This window comes from Carcharodon carcharias, chromosome 4 (genome assembly GCF_017639515.1).
Source record: "Carcharodon carcharias isolate sCarCar2 chromosome 4, sCarCar2.pri, whole genome shotgun sequence".
Taxonomy (NCBI): domain Eukaryota; kingdom Metazoa; phylum Chordata; class Chondrichthyes; order Lamniformes; family Lamnidae; genus Carcharodon; species Carcharodon carcharias.
Window position 1 is genome coordinate 36800593 of NC_054470.1, and position 22999 is coordinate 36823591.

Here is a 22999-nt window from a genome sequence, read left to right on the forward strand (position 1 = left end):
GGTGAACATGAGGTGCCATAAACACTGTTGAAGAGCTGGACTGATGTCCCAGAGAACCAGTGTGGGTTTTCTAACCAGCCCACCTCAGCACCCACAGTCCTCTGACATTGCTTTGGGAGTCAAGAAACCTGAATCCTGTGCGCCCACATCTCCAGGGGTTAAAAATAAGGCGGATATGGGCAGATGTGAAGGGCTCGGGTGTCCGAAATCAGGAACTGGTCCAATTCACATTTCCTAGACCCAATGCGAAAATCCAGATATTATTTCCTGGTTCAATGCTGGGAAACAGCTACTGCAATGCTTTTGGGTGTGGGAATTGCTAAAGGCTTATACCCTCCATTGTCCCACACTAATACCCCTTAAAAATACTCAAATACCATTAGCAATCACCACCCCCACGCCAAACATCCTAAGATCCTTCCAACAATAATTAAAGCCACAGTTTTATGCTCACAATCGTTTACTTCAAACGCAAAAATACTGCAAACATTTGCAGAACACAAAATATACTTAATCATAATATATCAGTAGCCCCAATAGCATATTGTACATTACATAGCATGAGACAGTGCATTTTCCAAATCAGAAGACACTATCTTCATTTATCACTCTCATATCTGCCAGAGAGACTTCCTTTCATATAGCAAGCTACTCATGGCTCAGAACTCCACCATATTACCCCAAAAATGACCAGTTATGTAAGCAACTATACTGAGCTGCGTTGCTTTTGGCTCACATTTTGAAATCAACAGCAAATGAATGGCATTTGCTGTTCATTAAGTTTACACTTGCCAACAAACTTTTGTGATTCAGCAACTCCCAATTATTACAGAGCATGATATCCTCTACAGGAAATCTGGGACTTCTGTGAAGATGGCAAATAACAGTGTGTCTTTTCAACCAATCACATTGAAGCATTCTTATTGAGAAATACAGTGCATGAACCAGGGAGTGTATACTGAAATATTAAATTCAATGCCAAATCACGCACAAAAAGCCAAATAAAGAAAGGGAAAGAAAGATGGGGTTGGGAGAGAGATAAAAAAGAGACAGATCATAAAAATCATAAGAAATAGGAGCAGGAGAAGGCCGTTCCATTAGACCATGGCTAATCTGATTGTGGCCTTACTTCCACTTTCTTGTCTGACCTCAAAGGCAGAAAGAAAAAGTTTTTTTTAAAAAGTATCATAGTTTTTTAATCCTCCAACAATTAAAATTTGAAGGAATGAGAAGCCGCATTTAAAGTAATTTTTCAGTGTAAGAGAGATTGTTTGGCAGTCATTAAGACTTATCATGCTATTAAAAATTAAGGAGACACTGTCAGAGCAAAGCTTGCGGAGGAGCATGGGAATTCAGACAGCAACTTCCTGATTTCCATAACAAAAACAAAAAGTGCTGGAGAAACTCAGCAGGCCTGGCAGCATCTGTGGAGAGAAAGACAGAGTTAACGATTCGAGCCCGTATGACTTTGAAGAAGAGTCATAGAGACTCGAAACGTTAACTCTGTCTTTCTCTCCACAGATGCTGTCAGGCCTGCTGAGTTTCTCCAGCACTTTTTGTTTTTGTTTCAGATTTCTAGCATCCGCAGTATTTTGCCTTTATTTTTCCTGATTTCCATGTTTAACTGTGCATGCTGTCTGATTTACTTCTTTAATAATGGTTAGTGCTAATAGCCTCCCCTTTATTCTTACCACAAAACCAGGGCCAATGTGCCTTTAGAAGGCTGTGGTGTAGTAGTATTGTCACTGCACTAGCAATCTAGAGAACCAGTGTAATGCTGTGGGGACCCGGGTTCGAATCCCACCAAGACAGATGTTGGCATTTGAATTTAATAAAAATCTGTAATTAAAAGTGTAATGCTAACCATTGTCAATTGATGTAAAAACCCATCTGGTTCACTAATGTCCTTTATGGAAGGAAATCTACCCTCCTTACCTGGTCTGGCCTACATGTGACCTTCAGACCCACAGCAATGTGGTTAACTCTTAAGTGCCCTCTCAAATGGCCTAGCAAGCCATTCAGTTGTATCAAACCACTACTGCAGCAGTTCAAAGCGGCAGCTCACCACCACCTTCTCAAGGGCAATTAAGGATGGGCAATAAATGCTGGCCGAACCAGCGACATCCACATCCCATGAATGAATTTAAAAAGTAAAATTGTCAGGAAGGGAAAGTTTAAGAAAGATTACTGAAAATTGGATGGACGTGAAGGGGTGGAGGATGCACAGATGGCCAGAGTCAGAGTTCATGAGAGAGTATTTCAGATTTGACTACATTGCAGCAATGGGGTAGGGTAAGGCCATGGATGGATCTGATGACAAGGCCAGTGCCTTTAAATTTAAAGCACAGGCGGACAGGGAATCAATATTAGCAATGATAAATTAAGTCTTTCTGTGGGAAAGAATGCAGGCAATGAGTTTTGGACTAATTAGAGTTTATGGAAATTAGAGGATAGAAGGCCAGGAGGCACAATACTCAAAGTCTGTAGGGGGTTACGTGCAGGGGTTCCAATGGTGGAATGGTTGAGATGGGAATGACAGTGAGAGATGTTGCAGAGGTAGTAAGCTTTGACGTATAGGATGTGGCATTTAAAGGTCTGTACAGTGGGTGAAGCTGTACATAATGATTAATCAGAGGAATGGAGTGGCATATAGTTGAGTTTGTAGTGAGATGCATCATATTCATGAGTACAGAAACATCTTATTATACTAGCCAACAGGACTGACTGACAGCCGCTGAACCAAGAAGAATGACCAACAGCCTACGCTGCTCATTAGGCACTAATGTTAGTGCCTAATGTCTGACTGAATCATCAATTGGAACTACAGGATTCCTTTATTCACTTATGCAAAAATATATGGTAGGTGCTCTACTTATTTGTTTTCTCTGTTTTTAGTAATATTTGAAATGCACACAAATTACATACCTTAAAAGTGCAACATACCACAACATAGTTCTTAGTTTGATTCGTTCATGTGGCATCACTGTAATGCCAAAATGATTCAATATCATCTTACAAGAACAGTTTTCCATTTTCTAAAGCAACTATTCTTGTGGTCTCACCAAATGAAGCTGCCAATTTGCGCTGAATTATAGGAAGTTTTGTTGTGAATGCCTCTACTCACTATAAATTGAGTTGAAATTCTAAAACTAATTCCACCTGAGGACCTTGAATGACAAGTGATTAGGCTTTCATACCATTAGCTAGTGGTGATCATGTCATATGTTCTCTTAATGAATGGCTAATGTTCAAATCCATTACATCACCTTCAGTGTAGTTACATTACAATTCTGAATACTGTTAAATATAACTGAATAAAAAATTACCCGTATACAACTATTGAGTATTCAGTCCTATTAACCGATTACTTTGTTTGCCTAGTTTATATACAGCACCATGTTTAAAACTCAGTATTACACAATTATATTGTGCATGTTATTTGCATAATTTATAGCACGATAAAAATAATGTAAATAAATATTCTATGTTTTGGTCAGTATAATTAAAAACGCACAATGCATTTTGCAACAGAAAATTACAATTACTTCAGTGAAAAAGTAGTGAATATTTCTGAGAACTGAGAAAACTGTGCGAAAACAAGTCATTGTTTAACAGGAAAACATGGTAGAAGGTTGCATTGGAAGGCGTGAGAATACTTCATCTGTAGGGGTTACAGTCCAATTAGTTCTTTTTCAGATTTTTTTTTCTATATTTGGTTTGGTGTGCACTGGCATTATAGGTTCTACAATGTTGTCTTTGGAAGCTATACAAAATGATTACTCTACAAAGCAGTACTTCATATATAATTTGCTTTACATGATTTGCCCATGGGCAAGATGACAATAAATGATGTACTCTACATCATCGGACATGACTTACTGTTATAGTAAGAGGCAGAGCTTACAAAAATAGAAAAGGTATGATTTAATATAAACTTTCAAGAGTTACTGTAAATTATATTTGGTTAACAAAGTGTGGATGCAATATACTTTCCTCTGCACACCTGTTGTATGCACATCATTGCCTGACCTAAGAAAGTAGTTACTTAAAGGTAGCAAAATTATTAGAGGTAAACAAAAGCTTCAAGTAAATTTTCTTTCCCTCCTCTTTCTGCCAATTTTCACATCTCTTTTGAATATTTGGTATGGGCACAGTTGCATAAGAGTCAACCACTACCCCATTATTTATTCAAGCAATAATTAATCATGTCTGGGTCTATTAGTGTTAGACTACAGCATTACTATGGAACTCAACCCAGTGCCTGTATGTGCACAAGTCTAGCAGCATTCTAGGGTCAGGATAAAATGTGGGGATCATGACCAATTTTCACTTTTCTAACTTAAAGATACTGAAGCCAAAAATAGTGTCACAGGGGATGATGATGTTAACAGTGCATGGGAAGCCAATATTTGGAGATTTGGGGCGGTGTACAATCTGAAAATCTGAATCTAAAGCTGAATAATGCAGCAAGAGTGGCTGGGTGCTAAGGGGTAACAGCAACACATAACAGACAAGAGACTCACTCATTTTTGCAAAAGCAAAATACTGCAGATGCTGAAAATCTGAAACGAAAACAGAAAATGCTGGGAAACACTCAGCAGGTCTAGCAGCATCTGTGGAGTGAGAAACAGAGTTAGAGTTTCAGGTCTCTGACTTCTCTGATGAAGCACTGCAATGGGGTTCCTGGTCTTTTTCAGCATGACAACTGAGCCTTGAGATTTGACTGCATTTAATATGTGATTTTGTTTATATTTTCTTCTTTGCAGCATTCTTTTCCGGCAGTGATGTGGTACGCTTTGTAAGTTTTACTCAGAATTTCTTGCTCTATCTGCTGGGGCTCATTTTTCATTAGAGTTTTATATTGTCTACCTTTTTACTTTTTCTCATGTCAGGGATTGTGCTGCCTTGTGACAGGAAGCAGAGCTGCCTTCACACCACTGTGGGAAGGCGCTGAAAGGAGACAATGTGCCACTGGAGGATCTGAGCCTCATTTGCTTACCTACATCTTGCTGAAATTATTCATATATTCTGAAACAAAAGAATTTGGGTTCTAGGAGGCTGCAGAGTGTGTTGCAGCAGATGGGTTGGAAATGAAGAAAAAGATGTCTGGACCTTAGAGTTTGCAACATGCACACAAAATAACATACAGATGAAGTAAGAAGCAGGCTATCAAGTTCTTGAAGGTTACAGCACTGAAGGCGAACTGCAACAAGTTTCTCAACATGAATGAGCCTCCAATGAAAAGCATTCCAAGGCCCAAAAGACAATTTTATGGATAAGTTCTACCATGCTATTGTGAAAAATCCAGTGTTTTTAAAATGATTTTTTACCATATTGTAAATCTGTCCTCTGTTGGCAGGCTAGAGTGGAGGAGGAGTGAAAATCTGCAATTGAAAAAAATTCCATATTTTACGAGAGGTTTGGCAGGTTGGGTTTCACACCTGATCAATTTTCATGAGATCACATAGCCACAGGTGAATCTAGATAGCCACAAGGTTACTGCTTGTTGTTTATTTCAACCAATTAAAAAGTCTGAAATTGAAGAGTGTTATTGTGATGCATTTTATGTACAGCAGATAGATGCTAGTGAATCTCCAATGGCATTACTCATGTGAAATTAGACCAAGGGTTGGCAAATCTTTTGGCCAGAAGGCCACATCTGGATATGGAAATTGTACGGGGGGGCCTTAAGTGTTCAAGAAACAAACAATTATGATGGAATTTTTTTATAAATAAACATAGAACCTTTAATATAATAATTATACCATCATAACAATGTACTACATTTAATAATAAAACTAAATGTACCCTCTTTGTCATGCCCTCTTGGTTTAATATGAACAATGCAGTTGATTGCCCCTCCTCATTTAACAATTGCAAAGTCCAGTGTCACTCTTTTGCTCTCTCCAGATGCTGCCTGACCTGCTGAGTATGTTGAGCACTTAGTGTTTTTAATTCAGATTACCAGGATCCACAGTATTTTGCTTTTGTGTTGCCAATTTAAATGCTGCTTTACTGTGGTCAACAATAGGGTGTTGCAAGAACCACCAAGGGACAAACAGTAAAGAAAACAAAAAAGAAATTATGGAGAGACCAAAGGCATCTCAGAGGCAGTTACCATATCTTGTGGGGACTACAGTGATCCATATCCTTTCTCATCCTCTCATTCCTATAGTTGCATAATCTCTCAGCGCATTTTAAAAGAAGCACTACCAACTGCATATGTAATCTGTTCCACATCTGTCAGAAAACACATTTCCAATTTTCAATTTTCTCAAAATACAAAACCCTAACCTAAAATCACTTCTTATTCCATTCATCATTCATCTTCTAAAAATCCAAACCTCTAGCAGAAACAGAAACTGCTTTTTCAACTCCAATTTTCTGCCACCAGAAAGTTTTCCCTTATTTATCTAAATCAATACCCTTCATGATTTTGAACACCTCTATTATATCTGCCCTTAACTTTCTCTGCTCTAATGAGAACACTACCAGCTTTTCTCATCTTCCCACTTAGCTGAATTTCCATATTCTTGGTACCATTATAAATGTAACTACAGGAATTTATCATGTAAAGTAATATAAAATGTTGTTAGGGCTAATACACAGATGCAAGATTTTTCATAGATTATAGATAGATAACCATTCTAGTCGGTCAATGCACTCTTCAATTTATTCCATGCCAATGCAGACCTGAAGGTCCCAAATTCAAATCCTGGATTGCCACCACCCATGACACCAGGCCTCAGCAAGATTCAGCCTCTTCAAGGAGGAATGAGAAAAATGGAGAAACAAAATTATATGAGAGTTGACTGACTTTTCATAAGGGGTATAAAAATCTAAGTGTAAAATAAATTGAAGTTTTGAAATTGCAGTGTACATACTTTCAAAACCAAAAAGCAAATCAAAACTGCAGTAATCTAATAAATAATCTGACATGTACACTTACCTTCTGCTGTTTTCACTGCTTCTCGATGTGTTCGCCACTTTAACACAGCAGCCACACTCACGAGACAAGTCTGCCTCCAATTTCCAAGGCAAACTTCAACTTATCTACAAGTACTTCCCTTGGCCTTGAAGTGCTTCCCTTGAAGCTCTCTGGGATCTGCATTTTACTTTCACTACCAGGAGCAGTTGTGCATGTGCACTCAGTACACAGTGCGTTCACCAGCTCTGCAGCTGCGAGATGGATCAGAAATACCCGCGGGCTGTGGTTTGACCACGTCAGATGTAGACGATTTAAGGGCCAGTAATAAGACTCTTGCTGCCCTGAATATTGATATGCACTGGATGTGAACTCCCCACATTATGGACGGTAGTTTATGCTCTCCCCAATGGCAAGTTTGAAGGGCATTTAATCGGACAGTAGTGGTTAGACAACCAGCCACCTTCCCAGCTCCACCCCGATTAAGACTGTAGTGGGAAGGCCCATGGAAGGCATTCCTGCCCCACTGCCAATTCAGGCCCTTAAGTGGGCAATCAATGCACAATTAAGGGCCTGATCCCACTGCCACTTGTACTAAAGAGCGCCAACCCTCTGCCCTTGCTGACCAAACTCTATAACCCCGCCCCAACAATCCCTGCCCTGTGAAATTCCTTCCACTATCACTTGGCAGAGTCCAATGAGTATCAGGGTCTCGGACAGGTGCCTTTCCTGAAGCAGCCACTGCCTTCCCAGTTGCACTGCTGAGCAAAAGAGCTGCAGCCTCTGATTGGTCAGCAGCTCTCGATGGATAGGACCTCCGCACCTCGGGTCCTTGTTACCAGTGAGAGACCCACCAGTGGCCTCTCAACTGCCCAAACTGGCATATAATATTAGCAGGCCATCCCAGGCAGTTGCGCGGGTCTCTTGCCAGCTCTCTAGCCAGCGTTGCCTTCATAAAAGGCCCCCCATGGATCAACCACAAACTCCTGTATTTATATGGTGCATTTAACATAATGAAACATCACAAGTGCATAACAGGAGTATTATAAAACAAAATACGGCACTGAGCAACATAAGGATAGATTAGGTCAGGTCAGATGGCCAAAAGCTTGGTCAAAGAGATAGGTTTTAAGGAGTGTCTTAAAGGAGGAAAGCAAGGTGGAGAGGTGTACAGAGGGAATTCCAAAGCTTGGGGTTGAGGCAACTGAAGGCATGGCCACCAATGGTGGAGCGATTATAAATGGGAATGCACAAGTGCCAGAACGAGAGGAGCCCAGATATCTCAGAGGGTTGTGGGACTGGAGGAGATTACAGCGATAGGGAAAGACAAGGCCATGGAGGGATCTGCAAACAAGGATGAGAACGGAATGTGAGACACCAGCCAGAAGTGTATTAGAATAGTCGAGCATACAGGTAACAAATGCATTAAATGAGGTTTCAGCAGCAGGTAAGCTGAGGTAGGGGGCGAAGTCAGGCAATGTTACGGAGGTAGAAATAGCCAGCCTTAGTGATGGCATGAATACAAGTTTGGAAGCTCATCTCAGAATCAAATGTGATACCAAGGTTTCAAACAGAATAGCTTAATCTTAGACTCTTGCCAGGGAGCGATGGAGTCAGTAACTAGGGAACAGAGTTTGGCTTTAACCCTCCCAGCATTTAATTGCAGGATGTTCCTGCTCATCCAGTACTGAATGTTGGATTAGCAGTCTGATAATTTAGCAATGACGGAGTAGTCAAAAGAGGTGGTGATGAGATAGAGCTGGGTGTCATCAGAGTATTGATGAAAACTAACACCATGTCTTTGGATGATGTCAATGGGGGATAGTATGTAGATGAGAAATAGGAGAGGGGCCAAGAATAGATCCTTGGAGGACACCAGAAGAAGGATGAGAAGTCATTGCAAATGATTCTCTGGCTATGAATAGATAGAGAAGAATGGAACCACGTGAGAGCAGTCCCATTTAGCTGGGTGACAATAGAGTAGGATGATGTGGTCAGCCTTTTCAAAGGTTGCAGACAAGTCGAGAAGGACAAGGAAGGAACGTTTACCTTTGTCACAGTCACATTGGATGTAATTTGTGACTTTGAAAAGAGCTTTTGCTCTACTGCAGAGGCAGAAACCTGAATGAATTCAGACATGGAGTTTTGGGAAAGATGGGAATGAATTTGGGAAGTGACAACACATCCAACAACTTTGGTTGGAAAGGGAAGTTCAAGATGGGGGATGGTTGGATCATTGAACCCTGAAGCCTCCTCTGTGACACATTAGCATGTGCCTTGATAGTATCTGTAGCACTCAAATCCACTATGTTTCTTGCGTGCTAGGATCATTATGCCGAGTTCTTAAGTAAATGAAGGACCTACAAGTTACCCTCTCCGTCCAATATGCCCAAGAGATTCAATAAAAAGGGATGTTGTATCCTGTTTTATTTATGGGTTTTAAGAAAATGTAGTACTGTACAGGGTGCCAGCAGCCCTTCCATTGTCACTACTCCCTAACATTCCAGCTGCCCAACTCCATGGCAGTCACAGTTCATTTGGGCTCATGTACATACAGCATGGGGCAGCATTCTCAGCACCTTTGTGCTGGACCCTGTAATAGCTCCATCGAGTTTGATAACAACTAGAGTATTATACCACATAATTCACTTTGCTAAAGTAGAGTCCTGTTAATTGGTGTGCACTATCAAGGTCTCAAGGTCTTATTATTGTAAGTATGCCTTTTGGAAAGGTCATCAACCTGAAACATTAACTCTGTTTCTCTCTCCACAGATGCCACCAGGCCTGCTGAGCATTTTCAGCATTTTCTGTTTTTATTTCAGATTTCCAGCATCCACAGCATTTTGCTTTTGTAATCTATTTTAGTGGTGTTGTTTGATGGATTATTGTTGGCCAGGGTTCCTGGGAGAACTGTGCTGCTCCTTTTAAAATAGCAACATAAGATCTTTCACACAAAGCTGAAAGGGCAGTTCGGTCATGGTTTATCATGAAAATTGGCACCTCCAAAAGTGCAGCACTCCCTCAGTATGGCACATCAATCTAGATTATGCCTAGAGGGTTTGAACCCAGAATCTTCAGATTCAGAGGTGAGTGTTACCACTTAGCTGATTCAGGCACCTATATATTGTTACGTATACAAGCAGCAGCCAAAAAAACTGTTTTGCTGTTATTTTCATACTGCATTTACAAACCCTCTCCATTATATCTTCAAGCTTTCTAAACCATATTAAGTGCCCACAATTTAAAACCCAGATATTCAGTCAAGAAGTTGAAAAGTTCTATTAGATTTGACTGCGAGATAAACAGCAATAAATATTGTCACAGGATGACTTTCTATCTCAAGATCATTTATTATTAATGGAAAACAACTTTTAGTAAAAGCACTTTAGCTGAGTAGCACCGTAACTAGACCATCAAGACCATTAAAACATTGTCCTTGGACTGGGAGAAAGCAGGTGTAATCGCAAACTGTTTTAATTGGAGAGGGGATTTTGTCATGGGGTGTATTACTATACAGGTAGCGGTCAGTATTGAACCCACTTCCTCTGGACTAAAATTTCAAATGATGGGATGTTTTCCAGGCATTATTGAAAGCTTTTTAAAATTTTTGACCAAAAATATTAAATGTAAAAAGAGGTTTAGCACTATTTATGTAATTCCACATCATTTGTTTGGGCTGATTTATTCACACAGGATCACATAATAATGGAGATTTTGGAGCTTCACCTCCAGATACTTTAGTTTGCCCACTAATTAAAAGGTTACTCAAACAAGGCAATATTAATTGTATTTTCCACCACAATTTTATCAATTAGAATTTATATCTACATGGAGATGATTTAAAAATGGCACCACTTACAAAATGGAATAAAAAATAAATTCCATAAAACATACCGATATAACGCCACCCTTTATTCAGAAAGGCAAATTCAATATTAAATGGAAACAAAGGTAACATGCAACAAACATTTTCCTAACGTATCTTATATGTTTATTGTTGGATTACATGGAGTCTACAGCACAAAAACAAGTAATTCAGCCCAACTGGTCTAAGCTTGTGTTATTGCTCCACACAAGCCTCTTCTCACCCCTCTTCATCTAACCATGTCAACATATCATTTTATTCCTTTCTCCCTTAATGTTTATCCAACCTTCCCTTGAATGCATTTGTGCATTCTTCATGAATGAACCCAGGCGGTCAACGTTGGCAGGATATTTGAACATAGTGGACATCAGAGGGAGCCTGGCCATCTCCTCATCTGAATTTTACAGCAGGAAAAACTGCTATATACTAACTATAAACACATCACCAATACCCCAGCACATCCAAATACACTTATCCTTGCATGGCCTCATCCCTCCCTATCTCTTTAACCCTGCAACGCCCTGCATCACCATTTCTTTGGCACCAGCATCTTCCCCTCCACCCCAACATTGGCAGATACCTACGCTCCACACACTGAAATTCATGCCCTAAACTGCTTTACCCATCCCACCTGCTTTAAGACCCTGCTTAATACGCATCTCTTTGACCAAGATAGGTCTCACCTCCTGTTCTCCCCTTTTTATTCTCACAAATAAAAGATGCTATATAAATGCAAGTTTTTATTACAATGTACAGCACAGAAACAGGCCACGCCAGCGTTTATGCTCCACATAAGCTCTCCCACACCATAATCAGCATAACCTTCTATTTTCTTTTACCTTATGTGCTTATCTAACTTCCCCTTAGATGCATCTATGCTATTTGCTTTGGCCATTCTATAGGGTAGCAAGTTCCACATTCTAACCACTCTCTGGATAAAGACATTTCTCCTGCATTTCCTATTGGATTTATTAGTGACTATCTTCTATTAATTGACCCTAGTTTGAACTTCCCACAAGTGGAAACATCTTCCCTACATCTACCTTATCAAACCCTTTCACAATTTTAAACACCTCTATCAGGTCACACCCTCAACCATCTCTTTTCTTGAGGGAAAAAACCTAGCCTGTTCAGTATTTCCTGATGGGTAAAAGCTATTGCTGCTGCATCATCATTTCACTTGTAGATTTGACAGCATTCCTGGATTGTCTGCTGTGAATGCAAAGGCATATTTTCAAAATCTTGAGTTTACTTACTGCAGAAGGCCATTGCTGACAGACTCTAGAAATTCTGCACTAAGAGTTTCATCCAAACCATCTTCATGACAAGTCAGAAGAGCTTCCACCAAAGGAAAAACTTCAGGTAATGTGACAATAGGTACGCAGAGAACAGAATAGGTCCTCCGTCGTTCTGGTGGTAGCCTACAAAAAAACACCATGTCTTAATACAAAAATTTTAACAGTCTTTCTCCTAATTTATAATATGAACAGAAAATGCCGGAAATACACATCTGTTTCTCATCCAAGACTGCTTGAGCCCTTGATATTGCCTGTCAGCCAGCCAGCCCAGGCTGCTGCCTCCCTTGCCAAGTTGGTAGAGTCTGAAGCATACTTCTGATGTGAAGTGTGCCACATGCCATTATGGTAAAGGGGTTAACATGCATGGACTTAACGTTCACCGGAAGTATGCACAGCGGATAAATTATGGTGTCAATCAGCATACAATGCTGATTTGACGCCAGTGCTGCCATTTGGAAATTCCATGATCCAGCCAATGCTCCCTCTTAACCTCGCACAACTGAAACATGTTATGCAGCAGGAAAACACCCCAAGCCCCTAATCGGCGTTATTTAAAGGGATCATCAACTACTTCATCAACAGGTTAGTTGTTGATTTATTTCTTCTGGCTATTGCTGCAATTCTACATGTTTTTGGTCATTTCCATAGTTTTAAGCTTCAAAAGGCAGCAGCTTGGCAGGTGTTAAAGCACTTTTCCTGATTTCAAGGGTTCTGCACAAGCCTAAACATTGATGCACTAGAAGGCATTCTTCTTGGAATGACTGGATGAATGAGCAGAGATAACACCGAGCAGGACAAGTAGAGGAAGAAGGGGCTAAGGACTCTCAGCGGGAGGCCATATCTGCCCAAATTGTTCAGGAAGCAACACTAACACATGAACCTCAGCATCGAACAATGTTTAAGATGTCTGCTCTTCATCAAATAGGTAATGGCTGAAATCTGCCAACTGGGGTTGGGAGAAACTTAGGTGTCCTCAATGGAGGTCAGGTATCCTCAATCAAGTTCAAAACTAGTGCTCAGCAATTCAAAATGTTGCATGTTCAAAGTCTGATCAAGTGAATCATGAATTTCTGCTTCTCTATTGGTTTCTATTACAATGAGCTGATTCAGCTTAGTTTCACACATGCAGGTACAATGCACATTTCAAAGTAAAAAGTGAGATTCTTAAACGATATTTTAACTTTTTGTGTGTGCTGTGCAAAATATGTACCTGGTTACAAAAATGGAGGGTTACGAGGAAGAACTAAGGACATTCCAGGGCCCCAAAATTCCACACATTTCTCCTGGTCTCCCACCATCATTCCAATGGAACCCAGGTGTAATGTTTCTGAAATTTTCCAAGGATAAATAAACCTCCATCCAGCCTTTACAAGGCAAGTGTCGTCAAGGGGGTGTTGCCTTGTAGGGGTCTCAGGGAGACCTAAGCAACCTCCACACCTTAAGGTGGATGGGCACACACAACAAATGTACCCTAGTGATTCTTGTGCCCACCTATACCATGCAAATTAGTGCCCACCTACTGGCACTCCAGCTCCAGCACTGGAAAGCACCAGGAGAAGCAGTCCCAGCGTTACTGCTAGAATTCCGATCCAAGGATTTTCAGGGTCCAGATAATGATGCAAGCACAAAATAGACAACAAATGTCACTTTTCTCACCCAGACATCCCTTCTGACCCCCTAGCATTAAAAAGTTGCTTTACTATTCCAAGACATCTGTGAATTTCACCAAAACAAAACACTAATCATGATCCCAAAGAGTACATTACAAATATCTTTCCTAACTGAAAAATCTTAAATTTGTGCAGTTCCACATTGTACATATGTGGCAGAACTTAAATTCTATTAGGCTATTAAAATTATTTGTTTGGCAAAGAGAAGTTTTTGAAAAGCATTGCTAAATGATTAATGTCTCCCAGCATTGAATCACTGAAACTACTAAAATTGCAGTCATTTTTGTTTCTAATTGGCAAGTTGTGTAGTTTTAAAATCAGCCAGTTGATCCATTACCACAGTTTTTAGAAAATTGTGTAGGAGAGGTACAATTATGTAACTTGATTTTGTTCATTAACACTCCTGAAATACTGGAAGGTAGTATTTTCTAGAGTGCCAGGCCTCCAGCTAGGCGCAATGTGATTTGTTGTTGCAAACATAGTGTCCTAAGCAGCCATGAAATGAATCCTGAAGAGATGCTTTCTTCCTAAAATAAGACAGAATTTCAACAGATGCAACACCACAAAACAACTGGTTGGAATTGTTGCACAGCAACAAAACTTGTGATGGAACCTATAACCATACCTGGGTACACATGAGAATAGAGTTTTTTTCAATTAGAAGCTGAGTTTTAGGTCCCAAAATATTCATAACTTTTTAAATGAAAATTTTAAAAATCTTTGATATATGCTTTGAGTCATACTGAGGATTTGCTAAAAGACTACATTAGTACAAGTTTCTACTTTAAAGTATTCAGGATTATTAGTTATTGTTCCAAGAAGAACATTGGTATAAGGGGAAAATCCATAAAGCAAGCATCTTGATGATTAATAAGCAACTTAATAGTCATCAAAATTAGTGTTAAGGATTTCTTTCTAAACCAATCTACAGCATCTACAAGGTGCAAGTCAAGAGTGTGGAGAGTACTCCCCACCTGCCTGGATGAGTGCAGCTCCAACAACACTCCAAATTGACACCATCCAGTACAAAGCAGCCTCCTTGTTCTGTACCCCATCCACCACCATATTCACTCCTTCTACCAGCAGTGCATGGTGACAGCAGTGTGTACCATATACAAGGTGAGCTGCAGCAACTCGCCAAGCCTCCTTAGACAACACCTTGCAAACCCAGAACTTCCACCACCTAAAAGGACAAGGGCAGCAGATGCATGGAAACATCGCCAACTGCAATCTCCCCTCCAAGCTACATATTATCTTGACTTGGAACTATGTCGCCATTCCTTCACTGTCGCTTGGGCAAAAACCTGGAATCCTCTTCCTAACAGCACTGTGGGTGTACCTATATGTGAAGGAATGCAGCCATTTAAAAAAGGCACTCACCATCACCTTCTCAATGGCAATTAGGGATGGGAAACAAATGTTGGCCTCGCCAGGGACCCTCGCATTCCATTAAAGAAATTTTAAAATTCTGTGGTTTATACTGTTTTTAACGAAATGGTAATTACAGAATAAGAAACAGGATAATGCATTGTACAATCAGATTTAATAAAATCCAACAGCTGACCTATCAACAAATTCTTTTTTTGGAGACATCAAAAAGCTGCACTACGAAATGACAGGATACAGGTTCACACTCATGAATATCTGCACAGCAAGTTCCAACGGCAGCCAAGCTGACACTGGAAGATGTGAAGTGGCAATGTTCGTGAAGAGGGCGGAAAGATAATTAAAACAAAAATATCCTAGAGCATATCAAGCTACGATGTTCTTCAGGCACTTCCTGATATCTACTACAGAGCAGCATGATCAGAGGCTTTAAGGTAGCTCACCTGTCCACTCCATTTTCCATGGTGGAGTATACAAATCTAAGGGATAGAGAGAGCAAACGTATACTTTTATATTCAAATAAGAGCAGTTTTAAGATAAACTAAAGCCATGCTTTCTGAACATAGAAATAATTGGTTCTGTTCATGATAATACAGCTCTGCTGTTCAACTCAAATCTTTAAAGAACAGGGATTCTCCCTCTACATTCACTACAGTAAAGACATTTAAATTAATGTCAGGTAGGTTTAAATTGTGCCTCCAGGCACTCAGCAAACAAGATTGAACATTGTACTAGAGTTATATTCTATGTCATCTCTCCAGGGTGCTTCATAGTGCATCTCTATAAAATCAGGTTGACACTGAAATTAAATTTGCAATGTGAATGCACCCTACGACATATCAATACATTAATTTTTCATGCTATTAATAGGGCAGAAAGATTTAGAATGGTAAAATTTTACCTAGATTTTAAATTTTTATCTTCAGCAAATGTAAAATCCCAATTGTTTATTGGGATATTAATTTAATTAATTAATTTAAATAATTCCACATTATGTCTCGAACCAACCACCTACCTTAGAAACAAGGAACTTCTGTCACACTGATAGCCTTGAAGTTCCTTAACTAAAGAGGAGACCATCTGGAAGAAAGAAATAGGTAATCATAAACAATAATAAAAAAAATCACAAGCTATCGAATTTCCTTGGCCACAAGGGGGATTTCACTCTGACTTTCCAGTGTTCAGAAGTTCAATTTTTATTATGGGCATAATAGTCAATGCAAGTTACATGTGAAAAGAAAGAAATAATCAGAAAATGTTACCAAATAAAAGAAGTGATTGATGAAGCCAACACTTTGTTTGAAGAGGAAACTAGAGGATTGATAGCTCAGAATGATTCTAATTTCCCTCTCAAAAGAAACTTACAATATTAAGCTAATTGTAGAATCATAGAATAGTTACAGCACTGAAGGAGGCCACTTAGCCTATCAAGGCCACGCTGGTTTTCTACAAGAAAACTTTAACTTATCCCACTCCCCTGCCCTTTCCCCATAGCCCTGCAATTCCTTTTCCTTATCCAATCCCCTCTTGAAAGCCACAATCAAACTTATCAGCATCACACTCTTAGGCAGTGCATTCCAGATTTTATTGAGAGAAAAAGCTCTTCCTCAGGTTACCTTTGGTTTGCTTGCCAATCATTTAAATCTGTGTTTCCTGGTTCTCAATCTTTCTGCCAATTGGAACAGTTTCTATCTACTCTTGTTTAGACTCCTCATGATTTTGAACACCTCTAACCTATCTCTTTAGATAAAAGAAGGTTGAGAACAGATTGAAGTCCCTCATCCCTGGAACTATTCTCGTAAATCTTCTCTGCACCCCTCTAATGCCTTCAAATCCTTCCTAAATGACTGTGCCCAGAATTAGACACAATACTCCAGTTGAGGCCAAACTTTTATAGTTCATCATAACTTTCTTGCTTTTGTACTCTATGCCTCTATTAACAAAGCTCAGGATCCCATATGTTTTTTAACCACCTTCTCAACCTGCTCTGCCACCTTCAATGATTTGTGCACATATAACCCTGGGTACCTCTGTTCCTGCACTCCTTCAGAATTGTAACCTTTAGTTTATATTACCTCTCCTCACCCTTCCTACTAAAGGTATCTATTCACACTTTGCCACATTAAATTCCATCTTGTCCCCCCATTCCACCACCCAAAGTATATCCTTTAGATGTCTATCATTATCCTCCTCACAGTATGCTATACTTTCAAGTTTTGTATCATCTGCAAATTTTGAAATTAGGCCCCAAGTTTAAGTCATTAATATATATAAAGAAAGGCAGTGGCCCCAATACCAACTCCTGGGGAACACCACTGTATACTATCAGCCAGTCAGAAAAACAACTGTAATATTATAAAAACAGAAAGTGCTAGAAAAACTCGGCAGGTCTGGCAGTATCTGTGGAGGGAGAAACAAGCAACTAACATTTCGAGTCCAATATGACTGCTCTTCGGAACTGAAGAGATGTAGAAATATGATGGATTTTATGCTGTTGAAAAGGTAGGGGGGGTCAGGAAGAACAAAAGGGAAAGTCTGGGATAGGTCAGAGGGCCTGGGTGATTAAATGACAAGGATGTCATGGGACAAAAGGCAATGGGAGTTGTAATGGTAGTAGTAAAGAAACAAAGCAATGGTCTAGAGTAGGTGTTAATAGCAGAATAAAGGTCAGCTCTGTCTGAAAGCAAAAACATGAGAACAGACTGGCACTTGGGGGGAAAATGTTCAAAATGGAGGACAGAGTCCGTTGTCTGAAGTTGCTAAACTCAATGTTAAGTCCAGAAGGCTCTGAAGTGCCTAATCAGAAGATGAGGTACAGTTCCTCCAGCTTGCATTGGGCTTCACTGGATCATTGCAGCAGGCCGAGGACAGAAATGTGAGCCTGAAAACAAGATGGTTCACTGAAATGGCAAATTGAAATTCTGTTTTTATTTCAGATCTCCAGCATCCGCAATAATTTGCTTTTATAACCGTAATATTATTTTCCATTGTCTGATTTCTGTTTCATCAGAACCACAGGGTTCATTTACATTTATAGTTATATAGCAAGGAAAATAATTACAAAAAAAAGTGCCCTTGAGATGCAAGGGTAGATTTTACTGATACTTACTCCCAGGGAACATTGATTTCCCAGATTGGAAAAGTCAAGAAAAAAATGAAACAGCTCCATTTCACCAGACTGCCCCATGATTTCTGAGCTTCTTGGAGATGGGGAGAGGCAGAGGTTGGTTTATGCCTGCAATATGACTCATTACAGCCACATTCTTGAGGTAGGAGGGGGCATGAAAGCCTTCTGCCTCACTTTTCCAGGACAGCATGTTGCACAACTCAATTTAAAATTCCTGCTCCTTCTGCAGGTACTAGGTCCAGACTAGGCCTGTGCCATGGCTGCCTTGGGCTATGCTAATGGTACAGAAATTAAATAAAAGACTCATGAATCTGGACAGACAGGAACAGCATACTTCGGGAGTGGAGAGTGCCATCAGGATAGGGCATTCAGCTCCTCGAGCCTATTCTGTCATTATATCATGACTGATCTAAATCTTAACTCGATCTACTGTCTAGTTTCCAAGTCCCTCAATACCTTTTCCCAATAAAAAAAATAATCAATGTCAGTTTCAACATTTTTAACTAAGTATTGCTGAAAAAAAGACATTTTTGTTGAAGCTTTTCTTTTTGCACTCATCAAGGCATGCCACAAGAATACCAAATGTAAAGGGAACAGCCAATTGTTCTGTGTGAGAAGAGAGTATAGACTAGTTAGCAAATGGACTCTGATTGGTAGAGACATTGCCACGGAGAGTGCACCAGCTGACACTTAACTGCAACTATTTTCAACTAACCTAGCCTCAATGATCTTTGCGCAAGGAACTGTATCCTGACATTGCCCCTGAAAGACCTAGCTGTTATTTAAATGTTATTTCCCCCTTGTTTCAGATTTTCTACCAGAGAAAATGTTTTTTTCCCCATCTCCTTATCAAATTTTATAATCATCTTAAACACCTCAATGAGAATCACCCCAAAATCTTCTATACTCACAGGAATACAGGTCTGTGCAACTTGTGCTCATAATTTAATCCTACTGGTTCTAGTATCATTCTGGTGAATCCTCCAAGGCCAATATATCTTCCCTGAGGTGCAGTTAACTGAACGGAGTCCTCCGGAAGCAGTCTACCCAGAGTTTTATGCAACTATTAAATACTTCAGAAGAAAATGTGCTTTAAGTACCACCTGTCAAAATGAATAATCTAGCTATCCTCTTCATTAACTCAATTTCAGAGTTTGCTATATTCCAGGACAGAGTGCTCAACATTTGGGTGGAATGGATTTTTTTTAAAACTAAATTGTACACCTTTCCTAGTAAAAAGGTCACAGCAATAGTGTTTGGTGAAAGAGTCAGTGTGGCTACCTTACAGACATCCCCAGCGAATTCAGTTACAGTACATAGTACTCTTGGAGAACAACTGCTGACCTTGCCAAGGAGCAGTTAATTATAAAATGTGCTGTCTGAAGACTAGGAACCTCAGACATACCCCCATGGAAAGGGGAAAACTACAGAGACTATTTTCTAAAATCAATTTGCTTGTGAAATTTAATTGAAAAAGACCGTTTTATATTCCCACAGTTAAACTAGTATCTTTATCCAGAGTGAAAAGGTAGAATAAAGAATAGGTGGAATAAATTAAATGGAATTTGAATAACTTTGAACAGAAACCTAAGATGAAGGCATGAATTGATGAGTGAGTGCTGAGTGGATGTGCCAAACCATAGTGTTTTTGTCTCAAAATAGGTAATGGAATTCTGCCAAGATGAAAGTACTGCACGCTGAAAGGTAATAAATTACCCATAGCTAATGCACTTTTATTATTTTTGGCTTTTTATCATCTTCAGGTAGTCTACAACAAGGCTTAAAGAATTCAGTTTAGTAGTGATGGTGAGTGAGGCTTCTATTTGGATTATGTTAAAATAATCTTTTTTCAAAATATTAAAGCTAGGTAGGGAGAAAACGAGCAAAGTGCTAAGTGATGATGAAAGGAAGAAGTAATGATTGAAATGGGTAAGCTATAAATAATTTCCTCACACGTGATTAAAATGTAACCTATGTTTCTCCATTTTGCATAGTTCTATGTTTATACAACACTTATAAAATACATTCCCAAAAGGATTTTTAAAATTTCTTTCTCACCCTTTGAGCCTTTGCTGCACCACAGATCGGTCAACTGTGCTGACCAATGAATTAGAAAGAATTCAAGAAGTTGCACATACATAAGGAATGCTGTTATGGAAACCTGGCATTTAAAATTTAACCCCAAACCCAACCCCATGGTCCTAGGCAACAACGATGCCAGTGACAAACACACATCCAGCATTGCTAAGAGCCACATGTGGTCAGACTTATTATGCAGCCGGCACCAGTTTTAGCAGAATTTTAGACCAGCAGAAAAAGGGCCTAAAAAACTGATGTAATGCTTTCCTAGACCATTTCTTATTTACAATGACCCAAATTATTCTAATTTACATCAAAAACAAACAGGAAATTTAGGGCTGCATAGACTAACTATAACACACACATACAAAGTGAATGTTCTAATTAGCACTTAATAAGGTACCTTCTTTTATTTTACTTACAATTGTCAACAATTTAGAGTGGTATTCCTCCTCTGGGTATTGTAAACTCTGAATAAAACTTCTTACTCCATGATTGACACCAGTCAAACTCTGCAGCGAGCTCTTTTTGTTAAAAAGAAAAATTAATTTAATGGTAAACATGCAATTCCACATTAGTGTCTCCATAAAAATGATATCAAACCAAACCAAATGCATTTAGATTACATAGAATGCAGGAATTGGCTCAATTGACTCCACATGATGAAATCAAAATGTTAATCTTTATTCACCATAATTCAAAAGCAAACTGATACATCAGTCTCTGCTCAGACACTGCTATGAACAGAACTTGTAAGAAACTGTGAAGTGGAGAACTGACCATTTTATGTCAGAAGCGGCTGGAAACAAGCTGATGAAAATAAATTTACAAAGTAAGTGGGTGCAGAGGCTGAAATACAAAATTGCTGCTGGTATTGTCAGTGATATTATTCTAGATGAGCTGTAGAGAATTTTGGAAAAATTGCTTGGATTTAGTATTATCGTAGGTAAGCAACAGATTACAATTAAGGCAGGATGTGCTGCAAGTGGGATATGTACAAGATTTGACATCAAATTAGCCAAGAAATACCTTGGCAATACATGACAGGACTGTTGCAGAACCACTATTCTGCAACCTTCTAGGTCTAATGTTTGATATTTCTGTGACAAATGACATGTTAGTGACAATTGTGGACATAGCGAGGTATTGAAATGCAAAATTGAGAACCACCTAAAGCAGTTTTGCTATGTTAAAAAGCACTATATAAATGCAAGTTGTTGATGAAAAAATTCAGACATAATTTTAATGAAAAACTTAGAATATATCTTCAGCAAATACAGCATTGACACCATGAGTGCACAATAGAGGCAAGGGAACTGCAACTGATGTAAAGCCAATTTAAAAATCTAAAATCTGAAATAACCAGGCAGTTCAGAAGGAGGAAGCAATGATTATTGTGTCAGTCTTTTCTAGCATTAGAAATTTTACCAGCAGTGAGGTACCAGTGAACATGACAGCATGCATGCATTTAAATATCAATTACCCAATTCAAGAAATCCATTTCTGAAAGAATATTTGGCTCCTATTTGAAACTTCTGCTACCTGCCACCTGCCTAGCAAGGATGCAAAGCTGCATGTCAGTTATCTAATGAAAAGCCACTGATTATATTCCCCTCTTGCCTAAAGAAGAGGAGACAGAAGCAGGGGGTCATCTGCACCAAGGTGGCTCAAAACTAAGTCAATCCTCTTTAGCAGATTCAACACTGAGCTAGGTTTAGAGACTCAAATTTCCCAATGGATGACTTCATATTTCAAACATGACTGAAGAAAAAGTGGTAATATTAACAGTATAACTAACACTTTTGATTTTCCACTTACAGGACAGTTGAGGCCATTATTATTGAATCATCCTAAGACTGATGCCTAAGACTGCTGATGTAATTCCACTGGTCACAGCTACAGCTGCCTGATTAGAACCATTAGTAATAACAAGCTTCCAGCTATTTATTTCTTTGCCCACCCCATGATCAAATAGTTTGCTGACTTTCGCCATCTATGCTTATTCATTAAAAACTGGCCATTAATGTAAAGTGCCTGAGGGTTGGGGAAACAGTTACTATACTATATTCAGGAGGAGTGATGGGGAGAAATCCAAATTATATTTATCAAAAATCCAATTAGTTTTGGCTTAGATCATTATTCATCCATCAAAAATCTAAATACTGATATACAAAGGATAATTTTCCAAATGAATAGATGGAAAACCATGGGAAGGGTGAGCTCAAATTCCAAATATGAGTTCCCAACTGGCAAATTAGGCAGAAGTGCAAATTTGTAAAATTAACTTTAAAAATAGCAACCAACTTACTAGTTACATCCTTAAAACTTCCCCCAAAACTTGGCAAACATAACTAAAGTTGAGCGAGTTATATCTACTCCACTCCATGGCTAGAAATTCCTCCTTGCATCACATTTGTCCCAGCCAAAATCATGTACTGCTTTGTGAGCTTATGATGAAGCATCTTCTAGCTATAGCTGCATTGCTTGCTTTCTTAAACAGACTCCAGTACATTGCTATGAGGAATGATACGCTTCTCCTGACCCTTACTTAAAAATATTCACATGCACCACCTCTGCATCCAATAAACTTTACGCATATGTAATCATGCTATCCTTACTTCGAAACAGCAATCATGGTCTTCAGGTCTA

At 39.2% G+C, this 22999-nt stretch overlaps 1 protein-coding gene across 5 annotated transcripts in view; it reads right to left on the reverse strand.

Moving 5' to 3' along the window:
* Positions 1-22999, reverse strand: part of fancc (FA complementation group C) — a 233431-nt gene that overhangs the window by 93147 nt on the left and 117285 nt on the right. Inside the window, exons 5-9 of one of the 5 annotated variants that reach the window (XM_041185533.1) lie at positions 20773-20874; positions 16160-16224; positions 15588-15623; positions 12047-12211; positions 5331-5384 (exon numbers count right to left, since the gene is read on the reverse strand). In XM_041185533.1, coding sequence (XP_041041467.1) covers positions 5331-5384; positions 12047-12211; positions 15588-15623; positions 16160-16224; positions 20773-20874 — 422 coding nt within the window. The remainder of the gene's footprint in view (positions 1-5330; positions 5385-12046; positions 12212-15587; positions 15624-16159; positions 16225-20772; positions 20875-22999) is intronic. The other 4 variants (XM_041185534.1, XM_041185535.1, XM_041185536.1 and 1 more) reach the window with 4 other exon arrangements.